The following is a 17385-nucleotide window of genomic DNA, read 5'->3' on the forward strand; positions in this document are numbered from 1 at the left end:
AACCCGGGCCGCCAGCAGCAGAGTGTGCGCACTTAACCACTAAGCCACGGGGCTGGCCCTCACGTATAATTTTTAAATTTTGTCTTTTTTTCAAATTATCTTTATTAAGTTTTAGTATTATGTTAATTTAATAAAATGAATTGGGAAATTTTCTCTATATTTCTAATATCTCGATTATTCAAATAAAATAATGAGCCTTTTCTATCTACAGAGTCAAGATTTTCTTCAACTCAAGGAAATGTTCTTGAATTTTTGTTTATTTTGTATTCGTTGTCTATTTGAATCTTTCATTTTCCACCTAGAATGCCTATTATTTGCATATTCAGTCTCCAAAACTGTATCACAGTGCTTATGTTTTTTCTTCTGAAATTTATCTATCTTTCCTTTGTACTGTAAACAATCTTGCACTGGATCTGCCACACTAACAATTAGATTTTCAGCAGTGACTAATCTCTTTTTAGGTTTTCTATTAAAATCTTAAGTTTTAAATATTTGGTCAAGTTCAAGAGAGTCTTTCTCTCTCTTTTTCTCTCTCTCTGTACTCTAATTGCATTATCTCAAGATTTCTCATAATTTTTAAAATTATTTTCAAATTTCTCTTTTAATGCTTCCATAGTTCAAATTTAATGCATATCACCTGTTTTATATTTTAATTTGTTCTTTCTTCCCTCTGGTTACTGAATTCCCTTAAGTATGTGTTTATCTTCAGCTATTTATAGTTATATGTATCCTTATTACTGATACAGGTTTTAAGCATTATCAAGACAACAGACAACGGTTTTATTTAACATGCTACACAAAAGTAGCTTTTGGTCAGAGCCCCTGGAGTCCTCTTCTACCCGCATTCCCTATCTGTTCTGCACAGAAATTCTGAAGTCTCCAGTGACAAGGCGCGTCTTGCTCTCTTCCTTGTGACCAAGGGAAACTACAGCATCACATGCACCCTCTAGTCTCTACCAGCTTCTTCTTGTATTACCACAGAGACGGTGGTGGAAATAAGAGGGATAAAGAGAGAAAGTAAGAGTCTTAAACTCAAGCCAACATGTCATTGAATTCCTAATAGCAAATATCTTCCTAGTCTCTCTCTTCTTTTTAAAAGGTCTTTCTGACAACTTTTTAAAAAATGTGTTAAAGAATATTTAAACACTGTTAAAAGAGTATTTGAGTACTAGATAGAGGGCTGCGTGGACAAATTTCCCAAAATTATGCCAGAGTGCCTTAAAGTCCTGGGGGAATCTACTTTATCACACAAATAAGTTTCTGTTTTAGTTATCAGCAAGAATTTATTTGTCTTCAAGAAAGCTAAACCAAATGTTGAAGTTTGTTTGCTTAGGAATGTTTTTTGTTTGATTACATAAGATTCAATTTCTCATTTCTTAAGAATAGTAGTCATCAGGGATAATTCAGAAGCAAGGAAACTGCTTATCAGAAAATACAACTTTTGTATCTGCGAGTTTAAAATGCTCAATATTTTTAGAAGTCTGCTTCTGAATACATTTGTTTCATGACTCTATACATGGTGTAGTTTATAAATCCTGTGGTTAGAACTACACATTCACAACCAAACCATTTAACCAGAAAATTCAGTGGATCTTATTTTGTGGTTAATATTGCCAAGGTAACCCCAAAGAATATTTTTCTTTCATTTCTGGTTACTTCTCTCCAACATATAATTTCATTCCCATGTTAAATATAAATAATTTTTTTTTAGATTAAATTAGTTCTGCTTTCATGTGTGGATACATTGTAAGAACTTTCAGTTTGTCAAAAACAGCCAAATAAAGGGGAAATATAAACTAAGCGACTACTAGACGTAACTGAGTCAATAAAAGTTGGTTGTTAAAATTTGTTTTTAATTTTTAAGAAAAGTCTGTCAATTTTTTTTCTCAAATTTTCAGTGGTAATGAGAAAAAAAGTTTAATGGTAGCAGAAACCACTACTTTACTCCATACGTATAAATCATTCCTATATACAATAACATAAAAAGTAACAAAATAATTCAATACATATTTAATTCCATGCATTGTGTTAGGTGCTGGGAATAAAATTAAAAAAAAAAAAATTGAGACATCATTCTTAACCTGAAGGAGATTAAAAAGAAATCAATCCAATATTGTCTGTTACAAGAGAGACATATTTATATTGTCTTTCTATTTTTTAAGCTAGAAGCATACTTTTTTCTTTTTCAAAAGAAACTTTGATTAAGAAATTATTTTAAAAATAATCGTCAAAAGAGAAGGCATGATAAAAGAGCTAATGTTTTCAAGAGAAAAGAATTATCTTAAGCCCAGCTAAGAGGATCTAATTCAGCACCAAAACTTACTAACTATAGTTTATTTAACAATGAAAAGTAAAAATTAGACACAAATAATACAGAAACACCACTCTAATCATCCAAGTAAAATGAAGCATGATCATTCAATTGCGAAATTTTGGAAGCATGTATAAAATTATTAAATCAAAATGAAAAGCAAGTGTTAATTAGGAAGGCTTTAAAAAGAGAAGAGTTTTATAATAATGATCAAGTCAATGCTGTTTAACTTGTAAATAAAATCCTTCAAATGGATTCAAATATATAAGGAAGCATAAGGACAAAGCAGTGTAGCCAAAGACAAATTACTTTTGAAAAAGAAAGGAATGTAAGCACATAAATAAGAAAATAAAACAAACAAAATGTACCTTTCATTTAAAAGTAAGTTTACAGCACAGTGATTATATTGGGTCTGATCAGAACCACACAGAACTTTTATTTGAGATTACTACTTCTCATATTTCTATTCTAAATAAAATCAGGATATTTAAGTATGTTTTTATTTATTTGGCCCTATTTTCCTTTTTCTTTTTTTAAAGTATATCATTATTATTACTATTTTCAGCATGTCTTAATATCTATTTTTTTCCAGAAATTTAAAAAAGAATAAGATAACTGCAAAATATTATACTTTTTAGTTGGAAGGGAGAGGACTCTGGTGTTCTCCACAGAAATATTCTCAATTACTTTGTGCCTAATTCAGATAATGAAGACTTATTTTTAGGTCAAATATAGAATTTCAAATTGACTTAATATCATGCAAGGCATTGAGGGCTTTTATAACATTAATGAAACTCTTTGAAGGGACTCTAATTTGTTAGAAGGTTGCAATTAATCTGGTAGTCTTACACTAGAAGAGACTAGAACTTAATATTGCCTTGTTTCAATTATCAAACGTTTTGTAATGGATCAGGGCCTGAAATTAGCTATGGTGAACAGACTCTCCTAGATTTGGAAGGTGAAACCCTGTTATGCTTATAAACACTCAAAACTGTTATTGCTGTTGATATAATAAATGCATGATTAGAAGGCATATTATCAGTCATTTCTCTAATGAATTAGTAAGCAAAGTGTTATCTGAACCCAAGAGCAGAAAGTACATAAAAAAGTAAAATCAAAAGAAACAAATTACACATATACATAAGTATAATCATATAAACTTTCAAATCATTCCAGCTCATGGGTACTAGAATTTTCACTTTTGGTCATTTGTTTTATAGGTTGATTTGGAAATTTAAATAAATTTTTCTAATAAAGTGAGTGAGATGTCAAAGTTCGAATGAAAAAGAAAGAATAATTTTTATAATGGTTAATCAAAAAAGACAATATTCTAACCCTTATTATGTTTTTTCCAAAGAAAATATGAAACAGAGCTGAGAACTTTGGTTTGTGTTCAAATATTTATGTCTTTGAAATAGCTATATAATGTGTGCTCAATTATAAGAGTTAGTATATTTTAGTGAGGGAGCTGGGGGGCACAGTGAAGGGTCAGCTTTTCAGGGGCCCTAGCTTTGTGGTTATGTAACAAAGCTGAAGTCCTAACTCTACCATTCAAGCTGTACAGGCTGTAACAAATCATTTCACTTCTGTGATCCTCAGTATAGGAGAGAATGAAAGGTTTTATGAGGCCTAAAATAGCACTCAATACAAATGGATATTTAGAGAATGCTTTTGAAGGGAGAGATAACAAAGCATTACCAGTGAATAACAAGCAGAGTTGGAAGATATGTGTGGTGGACTTATGGGATCACTGGTGTGCTGAAAAATGTTTCGTAACCAGCTCTCAAACAAACAAAACTGGTGAATGTAAAAATCCATACATATGCTTTTTTTAAAATAATTTTTACTGATATAAAGAGAGGTTGACAAACTTTTTCTGAAAAGGATAGATAGTAAAGTTGTTAGAGGCATGCTGTCTCTGTTGCAACTACTAACTACTGCCATTGTAGCACAAAAGCACACACAGACAACATGTAAATGAATGAACGTGGCTTTTTCCCAGTAAAATTTTATTTACAGAAACAGATGTCAGGCCCAGTTTGGCCTATAGACTGTCCTTTGTGAATTCCTGATTTAGGGGATGTGTAGCATGCAATTTGTAAATAGTAATAAAATATACAATATTCATTATAGTAAATTTTATACAATTAACTGATTCTTACAAAATGCTTTCAGTGTTTTTGTATGTGCAACTTATAATTGCAGCTGACAAACAAGAGTAGTTCCTAAATGAATATTGCTTGATTTTTTTAATGTTAATAAGTAAGATGAAAGTGAAACATCATAAACAATGTTATATCAGAACTTCATTGGTTTGCAGATGACATGAGCAACTTCTTTGCTAAATTGAATGATAGTTTTCAAATACTAGAAAGATATTTTCTCGTTTTTTGTGCAATTCATAATATAATGGCTATAGACACAACCCACTTCTACTTAAGTATATACAATGAATAAAACAATAAATCAAGTCAAGATTTGTGGTGTTTGCCAATTTCTGCAGTGTAAATATTCCCACCATGGCAAATATCAAGTTATCAATCTGTCATCACTGAATGCCAAACTGGCAAAAAATGTACACCCTAAAGTAGTATTTCCACTATAAAGATACAATATACATAACTAACCTAAAAAGCACACATAACAGTAAAAGTAGTAAAATAATTAGGAAATGAAAAGTTGTATTTATTACCTTTGTTTTTAATATAACTTAATTGTAAGCTAATTTAAGCGTAATCTAATTTAGTTTGATTTTTTTTGTGTGAGATCAGCCCTATGCTAACATCTGCCAATCCTCCTCTTTTTTTTTTTTGGCTGAGGAAGACAGGCCCTGGGCTAACATCCGTGCCGATGTTCCTCCACTTTATACGGGACGCCGCCATAGTATGGCCCACCAAGCGGTGCGTCGGTGTGTGCCCAGGGTCTGAACCAGCGAACCCTGGGCCGCGCACTTAACCGCTTGCGCCACTGAGCGGCCCCTAATTTGATTTTTAATAGTGGCTATGTTTAACAACTAGCTCACAAAATTACTGAAAATTTAACAATAGGCTCTCACAAGTGGTACTCTCAAAGACTCAACACGTAGCTTAGGAAAGAAGCTTGAAAATAATACATCTTAGAAAACAACAACACATTATGCTTCTAAAAGAATGTTATTAATCAAGTCTTTCACCTATCTAATTTTTCATAAATATGGCGTCAATTCTCCTAACTTTTTCATTCAGACTCTCAAAACCAATTTTGAGTTATTTTATTGGCTCTTCTCCATCATCATCCATTTAGTCTACATTTTGCATAAGAAATAAGTCATTAAACACACACTACTAACTGTGGTAAAAAGATTGCTTGAATTTAATCCCTGCTAAATTCCTTTATCTAAACATAGTGTTGAGTCTTTTTCTGAAAATAAAAACACAGCAACAACAAAAACAAAAATAGTATTTCTGATTGGTATTCCCCTTCTGTCCTACCAGACTGACAATGGGACCTATTCATTGTTGATTGTTTAAAGCCTGCATGTAATAAACAACTTCCCTAAATGTTAACTGACAGAATTCATTAAATTACATATTTTGAGTGAGAGTTTGAGAAGTTCAATATTCCTGCCTATTGAAAGGAATAGAACCAAAGAAGGATATATTTATAATTCCCAACCCTGCTGGTCATCAGATAATCTGGAAAGCTTTATAAAAATCCATAATCCCAAGTGCACATCAACTGAAACAGTTTTCCCCAGATCTACTGAATCAGAAAATCTGGCAGCGGTGCCAGGAATAAACTACTCAGAGGAGTCATATGATCCTCTACACTTGATACAAATTTTACTAGTGTGGTTATAAATAAATAAAGTAGTTTATGGAAAGAAGAGGGAGGAAAAGATAAAGTGGGTGAGTGAGTAAGTGAGTATCAGTCTGGATGGTGAGCTCTCAGAGAGGAAAGTTGTGTGTGTGTGTGTGTGTGTGTGTGTGTGTGTGTGTAGAAAAGATAAAGATAAATACACATATATTTTATTGTTGTTGCTGTTTTTGTTTTTATCAGTATACAATACAGTGATGTTCTATAGTAAATGAAACCAGAAAAAAAAAATAAATCTTTTTCAAAATCTTATATTCATATAAAGATTACAAGAGAATGTTGTTCCAAAGAACATAGCCAATCCTACCACATAAAGAAAAACAATGCTTTTAAGTTCTCTCAGTCAAGGGACAGAGGGTTCTCTAATGGACTATTTGTTTTACTTATTTCTTCTTATTTCCTAGTCTGAATGAAAGAAGAGAACTGACTGCACTAGGTTTCATAGTGGACAGTGCTGGGACGGGGATGGGCTCTCACGGACTAGCTTGCAGTTAGACGAATGACCTTCCATCCTGAGAGAATCCGTCTGCTTGTGCATGCCTAACTGTGCCTGTGTCAGGAGGTATCTTTGAATGAATAGCTGTCCAGGGGATTAACAGGAGGAGTAAGGTAACATGTAAGTGTTTTACATCTTACACAGGCGGAGAGACCATGACGAAGACAGACTTGAAGTGTAAAAGCCCATCCCAAACTGTCTCTATACAGTGGCTTGCTAAAGTTATTTTTTATTTATTTATTTTTTTGTGAGGAAGATCAGCCCTGAGCTAACAACCATGCTAATCCTCCTCTTTTTGCTGAGGAAGACCAGCTCTGAGCTAATATCTATTGCCAATCCTCCTCCATTTTTTCCCCAAAGCCCCAGTAGATAGTTGTGTCATAGTTGCACATCCTTTTAGTTGCTGTATGTGGGACCGGCCTCAGCATGGCCGGAGAAGCATACATCCGTGCGCGCCTGGGATCCGAACGCGGGCCGCCGGTAGCGGAGCGCGCGCACTTAACCACTAAGCCACGGGGCCTGCCCGCTGAAGTTATTTTAAAGTAATACTTTAGAATAAACCCCAGGCAAGGCTATCAGTAGAGGGATAATTGAATTGGCGTTTTTCCTATTGCAATATTTAGTATATAATCTTTTCAACTTTGGGAAATATGGATTTATTCTAGGAGAGTTACAAAAAATATTTAAAAATTGCTGGAAATATGAATTTTCATACTTTCACTCATGAAAGAAAAGTTATTATTTAACGAAATACACTAAAGGGCCTTACATTGAATTTTTCTGCCTTCCCTTGTCTTTCACCATCACATCCCCTCACATTGTCACTTATTACTGAGGTCCTGCCCTTCCTCAAAGTAACACATGTTACAAGTGCATGTGACCTTACTCCAAGTAAGAAAGACATTGGTCAGAAAGCACTCTGAAGAACACAGTAGGGCTATATTTTTTTTAAAGGTATCATCTGTTATCCCAAATGAATTTTCCAAATAATAAACCTCATTCAGTATGGAAAAGTAATAGACAAATTTCAAGCATCACAGTGCGAGAGGAGAGAAACGTTTTAGGAAGGGTGGTGGTAGGCACGGGGAAGCACTGCCTGACTGTTAACTCATAAACACATGTTTATTATTGTTGTGTGTGCAATACAGATTAGTGTCTGGGTTTACACTTCTGATCTAGTCTTGATACATTTTTCCCCCACAGTCTGAAAAAAATAAGCACTGCCTCAATTTTGTGTACAAGCGTCCCATTAATCTCAAATTGACTTCAGTTTAGCAAATAAAACTTAACAGGAAAATTCAAACAACGAACTGGAGATGGAAGGGATTTATAAAGTGAATTTCTGTTCCCTGTTGGGGAAAAATGCAAAAAACAGGAATGGCCCAAATTAATACTAAAATTGTATATATCTAGGTGTGCTGCAGGAAATCTTTCCCATGTTCACACAAATCTTAGAAGCACACAACACTGTTTGTTTTAAAGAACCATCAATTATCATCAAAATTACATTCTTTTTAAAAAAATAAAAGAACAAACAATCTTAAAATCACTGTTTAAACAATAATGCCCTACCTCTGCCAACCTGGGATATCATAATGTTTTTTCAAGATTTGTGAAACAGAATTATGTTGATTTTCTTACCTGGCTTAAGGAAACCTTGACAATTAGGAAAAATGTATATAATTATTTCAAAAATATTTAAATGTTATTATAAAGAAGTGTTTATTTTTATTCTCATAATAAATATAGACTATATTTATTAAAACAGTTTGCAAAATATGAAACAGCAAATATGGAAATATTTGCTTAAAATTGTATCATTTAAAAAAGTAAGACATTTGATTATTTCTGATTTTTAGAACAAATTAATTAATTTTATACTAAATATTTATTATCAACAAAGTATATTTTTTCTTAAATAATTTATAGATATTGAGTTGTTAGTGTTATATATTCATAAAATATGATTTTTTGTCATCATAAAGGCAAAGAATTATCCATATCATTAGAAAAAGTAAGTTATTTAATAGACATCAAAATAAAAACAAATTGCTACTATATTTCTTAAAGAAATGACCATTCATGTTGTTTTATACATTATATTTATTGAATATAAGATGTTTGGCAGGAAAGTTCTTAATTCAATGTTACTGAAACACTAAAATTTATGTATCATAAAATAAAAATTTACTTATTATAAATAAACATTGGAAACAAAACATTCTACCTCAATGAAAATAGTAATAGGAAAATGGGAAATAATTAATAAATTGATATCTATGAATGGCAGAATCAATCTACAGTTGATTATAGATACATATTCATATACATATACATGTATTAATACATACTTAATGAAGAAAAATGATCAAAATATAAGTATGTCTGAGTTCACCTACCTTAAGAACATCTCCTTGTGCTAAATGAAATGTTCTGGCTGAAATATTGATTCCCTTTCCTGCTTGAACCTGAATACTATAAATGCATTCATGGTTGTTTTCATAGTTGAGTGGATAATTTGGAGAGAGCAAAATTCCTTCATTATTTGTTGCAGATGCACCACATTCAGCTGCAGGTAAAACAGAATATTGAAGTACAGTTTAATAGAAAGCATTATCATTTTCAAGTAATGTAATGTATGGAAGTGTAAATGCATTTTATTTTAATTAGAGCCTAACAGGAAAACACTGTACAGAATGGCTGTGTGTTGTAGATGATTCATTCCCTCTCAAATAATATACTGGAAGAAGGAACTACAGTCCTTGGACAGGACACTTGTACGTAAATGGAAGTATACAATTGTCTCTGTCTCTTTCCCTCCCAGATGAAAGGACAGCATGGAAAAGGATGACAGCAAAAGTTTTTCAGGATGTATATTAAGCTTGTAGATCTCCGATTAATTTATTACTTTTAATTTTATAATTTAATTATTTTAAAGTATAAAAAAAAGGTAGAGAGATGAATTTTGTTTTAGAATGACTCTTATAGGATCTTTTTCTTTTTATCTTTTTTGAATTTGATCCTTTTTCCTCCCAATAGTCAGCATTCCCCTGATCCAAGAACTTTAGTAACAAAACCGGAAATAAATACTACATTGCCTTTGAAAACTGCTATACTAGGTAAAACGCACTAACCAATAATTGTAACAAATTGGACATCTTTGGAAATTCTATCACCTTTAAAGCTCAGTTTAAAAGATAGAATGAATAAAGGTATTATCATAATCAGTATATGGTACTGCTGACTCTCCAGGACTAATTTTGCAAAATTTGAGGAAATGTCTAACCAATTAGAAAGAATTGAAAATTTCTCAATTTTTTTCAAATTTAATTTTAATTTATTACTTTATAAAGCTTGTAGTAATACTGCAATATCAAACAAGTCCTTATAATTCCCAAACATGCTCCTTATGTCTCAGAAATTCAATAAACTTGGTTTTCTATCTTATCTAATAAGTTGCTTCATATGACCATACAATAGGCCAGGGAGAGTTATACTTTTCAAAGATTTAACTAAACAGAAAATAAAGCAAGTCATTATTTTCTAGAAATAAGGTTTTAAAAATAACGATTCATGGAAACAGTCATAGGAAGTATACAACAAGGTGAAGGATAATGAATTGCTTTACTTTTTAAATGCTTAAACATGAACAAAAAATAAGGCAAAAGAAAAAAGCCTAATGAGGAAATGAAAATGATCAAGATGGAGCAGTCTGTATAATATCAACACAGTGTAAAATAATAACAAAACCAATGATGTCATGCTAACAATGAACCAGTCACATGAAGAAGTGTTACCCATTAGAGTTCCTCCAAGTTTCTTTAAAGAAAAAAAAAAAACCTCACAGAGTCCCAATACTGATTTAAATTATTTTTATTCTCATGTTACTTAAATATGTTCAAACATAAAAATAAATATGCTCTTACGCTTTTAGCTGTATACAATTACAAAACCAAAACAAGTTTACAAATACAGGAACAAAACTATAAATACAATAAAATTTAAAATAGCAACATGCATCTAATGTGGCATACGATTTTGTTTTCCTGGAATTAAATTTCCATCGGCAATGTGAATAAGGAGCCAGCTGCTAGAGTACAGACTTTTGGAGTTCGCTATACCTTTAATTACACTATGCTATGTAATTATTCAATTCTCCATCATTTTATCCCTCTCTGAACTGCGGAGAAACTTTCACCTGTATAGGACAACATGAAGCCATGCGTCCTTCATTTAGTGGAAAAGAATCATTTATATTTGAAATATGCCTCATTTCCTCCTCGCTACCTTATTAGAATCCAGATATGCTTGTGGGGGCATGAAGACAAATGTATTGGATCAATCAGATGATCCATAACGCACATAGACTCTTATCAGTCAGATTATTTATTAGAGAATGCACACGGTTTTAAATTATGTTATAGAATCATGGAGCTCTGAGAATATGTTCCTGGATGCCACCTTGTAAAACACTGATATATTGATTAAGAGCTCAGGCTTTAAAATTCAAGATTTAGTTTTCAAAATTAAGCTCTATCTCCTATCTATGTGGCGTTGGCAAGATAATTATTCTTTCTAAGCCTGAATATTATTATTATTACAATGGAAATAATAATACCCTCCTCAGAGGGATGTTTTCTTTGTGTGTGTGTAAGTTGGTAACATACGTAGATAATATCTGTAGAGCGTTTAGCACAGTGCCGGCATACAACAGGAGCTTAATAAATTAAAACTATCATTATGAATATTTTAAGTGTAAATACCAAAGGTGGCATCCTGTTAAATACACAGAAAAAGAGTTGAGGATATTTATATTGTTCCCAATGTGACTAGCCAGGTGTAGAAAGACATTTATGTGTGAAAAGCCAGAGAACTCTTTCTAATTTTGAAGAATCACTTACAACATTAAAATTATTTTAACAACTTGTGTAAACTGAGAAAAACACAATCCTCCGCCACCCCCTCAAAAGCCAAGTAATATACTTCAACTACCCTTTAAAATATACTAATAATTTATTGTTAAGTTCCCAACATTTGAATAGGTGGCAAGTGCCTTCTGCCATAAACATTATTGGGTTTATATGATATAATTTAAAGGAGATTTGCTTTTATATGAAAAATAATCTGCTTTTGTTATATTTTAATATTTCAGTTGGTTAAAAATGGCTATAAATGGTTTTCTACTTGGTGAAATAGTATCAAGACTTAAACCAGAATGGAAGAATTAAGGAAAAAATTTTGGGTTAAATTAGCACTTTTCTTATTTAATCATGACCGACTATAAACTATGGGGTCTTGTACAAAATGAAAATGCACCACCACTTGCTGAAAATATATTAAGAATTTTAAGAGACCAATAAAGCATTAAACTAAGCATGGGGCGCTTCTTAGCACGGAGCCCTGTGTGACTACATGGGTTTCACACCCACGAAGCCAATTCTGCATTTATTCCTCACAAAAACTCTACAAGGTAAAACTTGTTTTCTCCAGTTTTATGGATGAAGGTACCAAAGTCCACTTTCTTGCTAAAATCAAACAAATAGTGTGTATCAGAGCTGGGATTTACACTGGGATTTTCATCTGTCATTGCCTATGGTGTTAAAAGAGTAAACATATCATTTCTCTTTCAGATCAAAATACTTTTTTTTTTGCTGATGAAATTAGCCCTGAGCTAACATCTGTGCCAATCTTCCTCCATTTTGTATGTGGGTCACTGCCACAGCATGGTTAATGAGTGGTATAGGTCTGTGCCTGGGATCCAAACCTGCAAACCCAGGCTGCCACAGAAGAGCATAAGAACTTTAACCACTATGCCATGGGGCTGACCCGCAGATCAAAATATTTTTTTAGTGTTCAGGAAGCACTATTAATAATTACCCCACACAACAGGTGCAAACTGAGACTATCCCAGATAAACTGGTACATTAGGTGACTTTTTTCTTTGTACTTTAACTGCTGCACTCACTGTTTAATGACATTCTATTAAAAATTAAGAAGATTATTTTATGTGGGCTAGGATATGTCGTGGAGGTCAGAACACATTTACCCCACATATAATTTATAAATCTATATTCCATTACATATTATTACTAACGTTCAGAACAATTATCTCATATCAAGGAAAGATCTTGAAACACCAAAAATAAAAATCTGTTCAGAATGTTATATATACAGGAAAATGAACAAATTTATTTTTTCAATAACAGTTTTAATAAAATAAAATTTTCTACTAACAGTAAGTTAAGGAGAAACTTATTTAACCACAATGCCAAACTCTAGGAGCTAGGTGATTAACAAAGAATTTATTTTTACATGGAATCTCATCTTTGATTTTATCTTTGAATTTAAAATATACTCAACACTGGCTTCCCAGTGTCCAATCTAGGACTAATATTTGCCCTGTACAAGCTCTCTTTCTGCACTTCGGCCACAGTAGTCTTGCTTGCCAACTGGAATTGAACAGGATCTGATGCTGAAATTAACAACAAACTGCACAGTTTGACCATATGCCCGCGTCTAGCAATGAACATGCAGCGTCCCCTATAAAGTGGAGGAAGAAGGGCATGGATGTTAGCCCAGGGCCAGTCTTCCTCAGCAAAAAAAGAGGAGGATTGGCAGATGTTAGCACAGGGCTGATCTTCCCCACAAAAAAAAAAAGAAAAAGAAAAAGTGCTACAAGAATACAGCAACAAATTCTACAGCATTTTTCAGATAAACGACTTATTATTTAAAAATTCAGTGAAAAAATGTGATCATTGTGCCCAGAATAGATTATTTTGTTTTCATTATGTGGGGGTTCAGAAGTGGCCACTCCGAAACGTGTCTCTTTGGCATGAAGATTATTTTGGGCTAATGAGGATTATTACTTTTAAAAACTGCAGACATGGGAGAAGCTCTGAAAACTAGAATTTACCCTTTGTTAGAGACATTTACATTTGTAAGGGAAATCTCCATCTGTAAAGGTGTCTCCCTCTCTATACCAGGAAGAAGGGGGGATGACCTTATCTCTAGAAACTCTTATCAATGTGGAAGGCAAGGGCTTAAATCTATATAATAATCTTACTCTTGTTTGCTGTGCTTTTCTGGTAATGTCCCATAACTGACTCCTCCTACTCCCAACATCCTCCTTTGTCTTTAGCTGAAGATGGTATTTAAGATGTGAGCCCTCACCATTTTGGTGAGTTACCCAGTTTCCTGGGTCTCTCCAATTTATACATGTTATAAAGCTTTGGTTGATTTTCTCTTGTTATTCGGTCTCACGTCAATTTAACTCTTAGCCCAGCCAGAAGGACCCAGAGTGGGTAAAGGATATGTCTTCCTCCTCTACAGAAACATAGGGAGTATTTACATTCTGTGGAATGTACCAAATTAACCCAAAGAAATGAACCATCTCAGGTTTCGCCACTTTAATTTACTAATCAGTTATTGTATTCTTTATATTAATAGCAAAAAGAAATAGACAAAAATATCTTCAGAAAAGAGTAGTCCAATTTTGAATAGGCACTTATGATTCCACACATACACACAAATTCCAGAAATTTAAAAATAATTCAAATAATCAAAAGCAAGAGAGCTAGGTATTGATAGTGCCAGCTGTATGTTTTCTTCCAAGGAATGATCCTTAACAGACGATTGGCCTTGGAGATGGCTTTTCCGTTCAAACTAGACATGAATCATTGGTATTAGTGTGGCATCTGCGTTGGCAACAACACATGTTGAGTCATTTTACACTCCCATGACAGATTTTAGCTAATGAAATTAAATTCAAACACACCTTCCTGTGTCTATTGGACAAGACTACATATAGAATAGATAATTTGTCAATATAAAACCTCAGAAATTCATGTTTCCCTTAAGTGACAGAAATCTAAGCACCTAAAATATAGCACCTGAAAAGTAAAAGGTTATATTTTAAACATATGCGAGATGAATAGAGATTCTAGTACATAGAAGGCACTCTGCTATTTGCTGGGAGTAGAGAAGAGAGTGAAATAAACAGGCAGATTAAATGATAAATTGCTATGTGATGTGCTAAGTGCTAATAAAAACAAATATGAACAAGTTTGGTGGGAGCACTGTGAATGGAATAACCAATTTTGCCTGCGGAAGTTGAGAAAAGCCCACGGAGTAAGTGAAAATCAGGTCTTGAAGGCATGAAGCACAATATGCTAAAACGCTGTACAATGCTTCTGGTTTTTCTAAGAAATATCTCATCTCATTATGTTCCTCACGTTTTTAAGAGGCATGGCCAATCAGGTATAACAGATATATAAACATTGAATTTTTATTTAAAGAGACTCAGGCCTGCATGAATGTGAATAAGACACTATTCCACTTCCCTGGTCTTCAACACATCAGTTTCTCAGAAACAGTGGCTGGGTTGAAGATTCCTAGCAGATCTTTCACCTTGTCTCGTAGTTGTACATTCTCTGTCTTATATCCTAATGGGATGTAACTAAGAAATCATAAGAATTTAAGGGATAGGTTGCAGCATGAGGCAACATGCCAGATTATACATCACAGGGCAAGCTGGAGAGTTGCAACCAGCCCCTCCTGACTTCTCTGTAGCAACACAACTGATTCTAAAGAAGATGAGTTAAGAGCAGTGTTGGGGATCAGCATTCTTTTGAAAAAATTTATAAAAGAGGGGCAAACACACTGTGAGCCTGCAATATATATTTTCAGACAGTCACAATTACAAACATTTTTTAAAATTTAATCTGTAAAGCAAAGTCCGTATGTTCTAAGACTGACTGAAAGAAAATGGTCTCTATACACATGGTTTCAGTGTTCTAGCATACTATCACCTAAAGGTAACTTTATTTTTCTTTTTCCTTTATCAATGTTTGCTATGCTCTATTTTTATTTCTTTGCTCCTGTTTTCTCCACTACTGTTACTATTATGATAGAGGTTTTGGTTTCTTTTTTTTAGTTTGCTTGCTTGCTTAAATTTCTTTATGGAAAAAGTGCTCTACGAAGCAAAAATTAAAAGCAGAAAATTTTGTAGCGGGTCACGTGTGGGGAGTTTCATTTTATATAAATTTAAATTATACAAATTTGAAATATCTTAATTCAAATATTAATAAATCCTACCTTACATAATCTTAATTTATGTAAATAATTCAATTAAAAAATAATAAAGAATCTCATAATTTCAAAGTTGTGGACCAAACTGGTCGTAAACCATGTGTATTTTGATGTCACGTGGCTTCCTCTTTTGTTTTAACTGGAAATACCTGTCATCCTTCGGTACACTATGCTTTGTGTGAGAAATACTATGGAGTGATTATAATGGAACTCATTCATTCATCTCACAAATATTTATCTGAGTGTCTACTATGTACTAGACACTGTTCTTTGCACTAGAGATTCAGCTGTTAAAAAAACAGAGACAAATGAAAATCCTTATTTTCATGAAGCAGCAATTGCTGTGAGGGGGGGCAGGTGAAGGGGAGGAAGACAATTTCTCTACCCTCTAGTTCCCTCTGGACCTTCTAAGAATTAAATTGACATGAGACAGAATAACAGGAGAAAATCAAACAAAGCTTTATAACATGTATACATGGGAGAAACCCAGGAAAGCTGAGTAACTCTCCAGAATGGCCAAAGCAGCCAGCTTAAATACCATCTTCAGCTAAAGACAAAGGAGGATGTTGCGGGTAGTGGTTTGGGACTTCAAAGGGGAAGAAGGCAATTCACGTGGAAATGGAAAAGCAAATGTTCGTCAGACAGAACTTTTATAAGAACGAGCTTAGCAATGACCCTCACACTCCACTGATACCTAGAGTTATCTATGGTGATAGCCTGCCCCCAGACCTGTCCTTCTATCTTAAATTCTTTTAGGCAGTTAGGTGGAAGGTAAAAGTTTATTTCAGAGTTTCTTCTCCTTAACCAAAGAGACACATTTTGGGGTGGCCAACTCTGATCCCCCACACAGGCAATAAACAAGTAGAGAAGAATAAGTTAATTAAACAATAGGCCAGATGGTCATAGTGCTAAGAAGAAAAATTAGAGAAAAGTGATAGGAAGGGTATTCACTGAGGGTATTCATTGAAAAATAACATTTGAGTAGAGATTTGAAGGAGGCAAAGGAGCAAGTATGCAAACATGTAGAGAAAAGCACTGTAGATAGAGGGAATAGCAAATACAAGTGGGAACGTGCTTGGCATTTGGGGAAACAGCAAGGAGACCAGGGCAGCTGGAGTGTCTTAAGTACTGTGGTAGCAAACTCACCACTCCTTCTGCTTCCACTCTTCCTCTCCCAGAGTCTATTCTCAACTCGGAACCTGAATGATCCTTAGAGACAGACACACCGGGATCCCTATATGTTTGTCTCTTTGACAGTCCTTTGTTCAGAACCCTTTAACGGCTTTCCATCTCATTTTGAGTAAAATCAAAGTCCTCGTAACGGCCCACAAAGCCTACATGACATAATCCACCCCCATCTCTCTGCCCTCACCTCCTCCTGTTCTCCCTCTTCCTTGTTATACTCCAGCTGCGCTATGCCCTGCTCTCCTCTACTCAAGCTCTGATGAAAGGACTATCGAAGGGACAAACATTTAGAGATCCCAGAATGTACGTCTTGAAAGATCATTCAGGCTCTGAGTTGACAATTGTCTCCGGGGAAGCAAGGGTGCCGACCATTACTTTGCTGTTATTTTAACAGTCATTGTAATTATAACTTATGTATTTTATTATCTTATAGAAATTTCTTCCAAGCATC

At 33.7% G+C, this 17385-nt stretch overlaps 1 protein-coding gene across 3 annotated transcripts in view; it reads right to left on the reverse strand.

The window, feature by feature from the left end:
• Nucleotides 1–17385, reverse strand: part of CSMD3 (CUB and Sushi multiple domains 3) — a 1210091-nt gene that overhangs the window by 330356 nt on the left and 862350 nt on the right. For all 3 annotated transcript variants that reach the window (XM_058564813.1, XM_058564812.1, XM_058564811.1), the window contains one exon: nucleotides 9062–9231. In XM_058564813.1, coding sequence (XP_058420796.1) covers nucleotides 9062–9231 — 170 coding nt within the window. The remainder of the gene's footprint in view (nucleotides 1–9061; nucleotides 9232–17385) is intronic.

The sequence above is a fragment of the Diceros bicornis genome, chromosome 21 (genome assembly GCF_020826845.1).
Source record: "Diceros bicornis minor isolate mBicDic1 chromosome 21, mDicBic1.mat.cur, whole genome shotgun sequence".
NCBI lineage: Eukaryota > Metazoa > Chordata > Mammalia > Perissodactyla > Rhinocerotidae > Diceros > Diceros bicornis.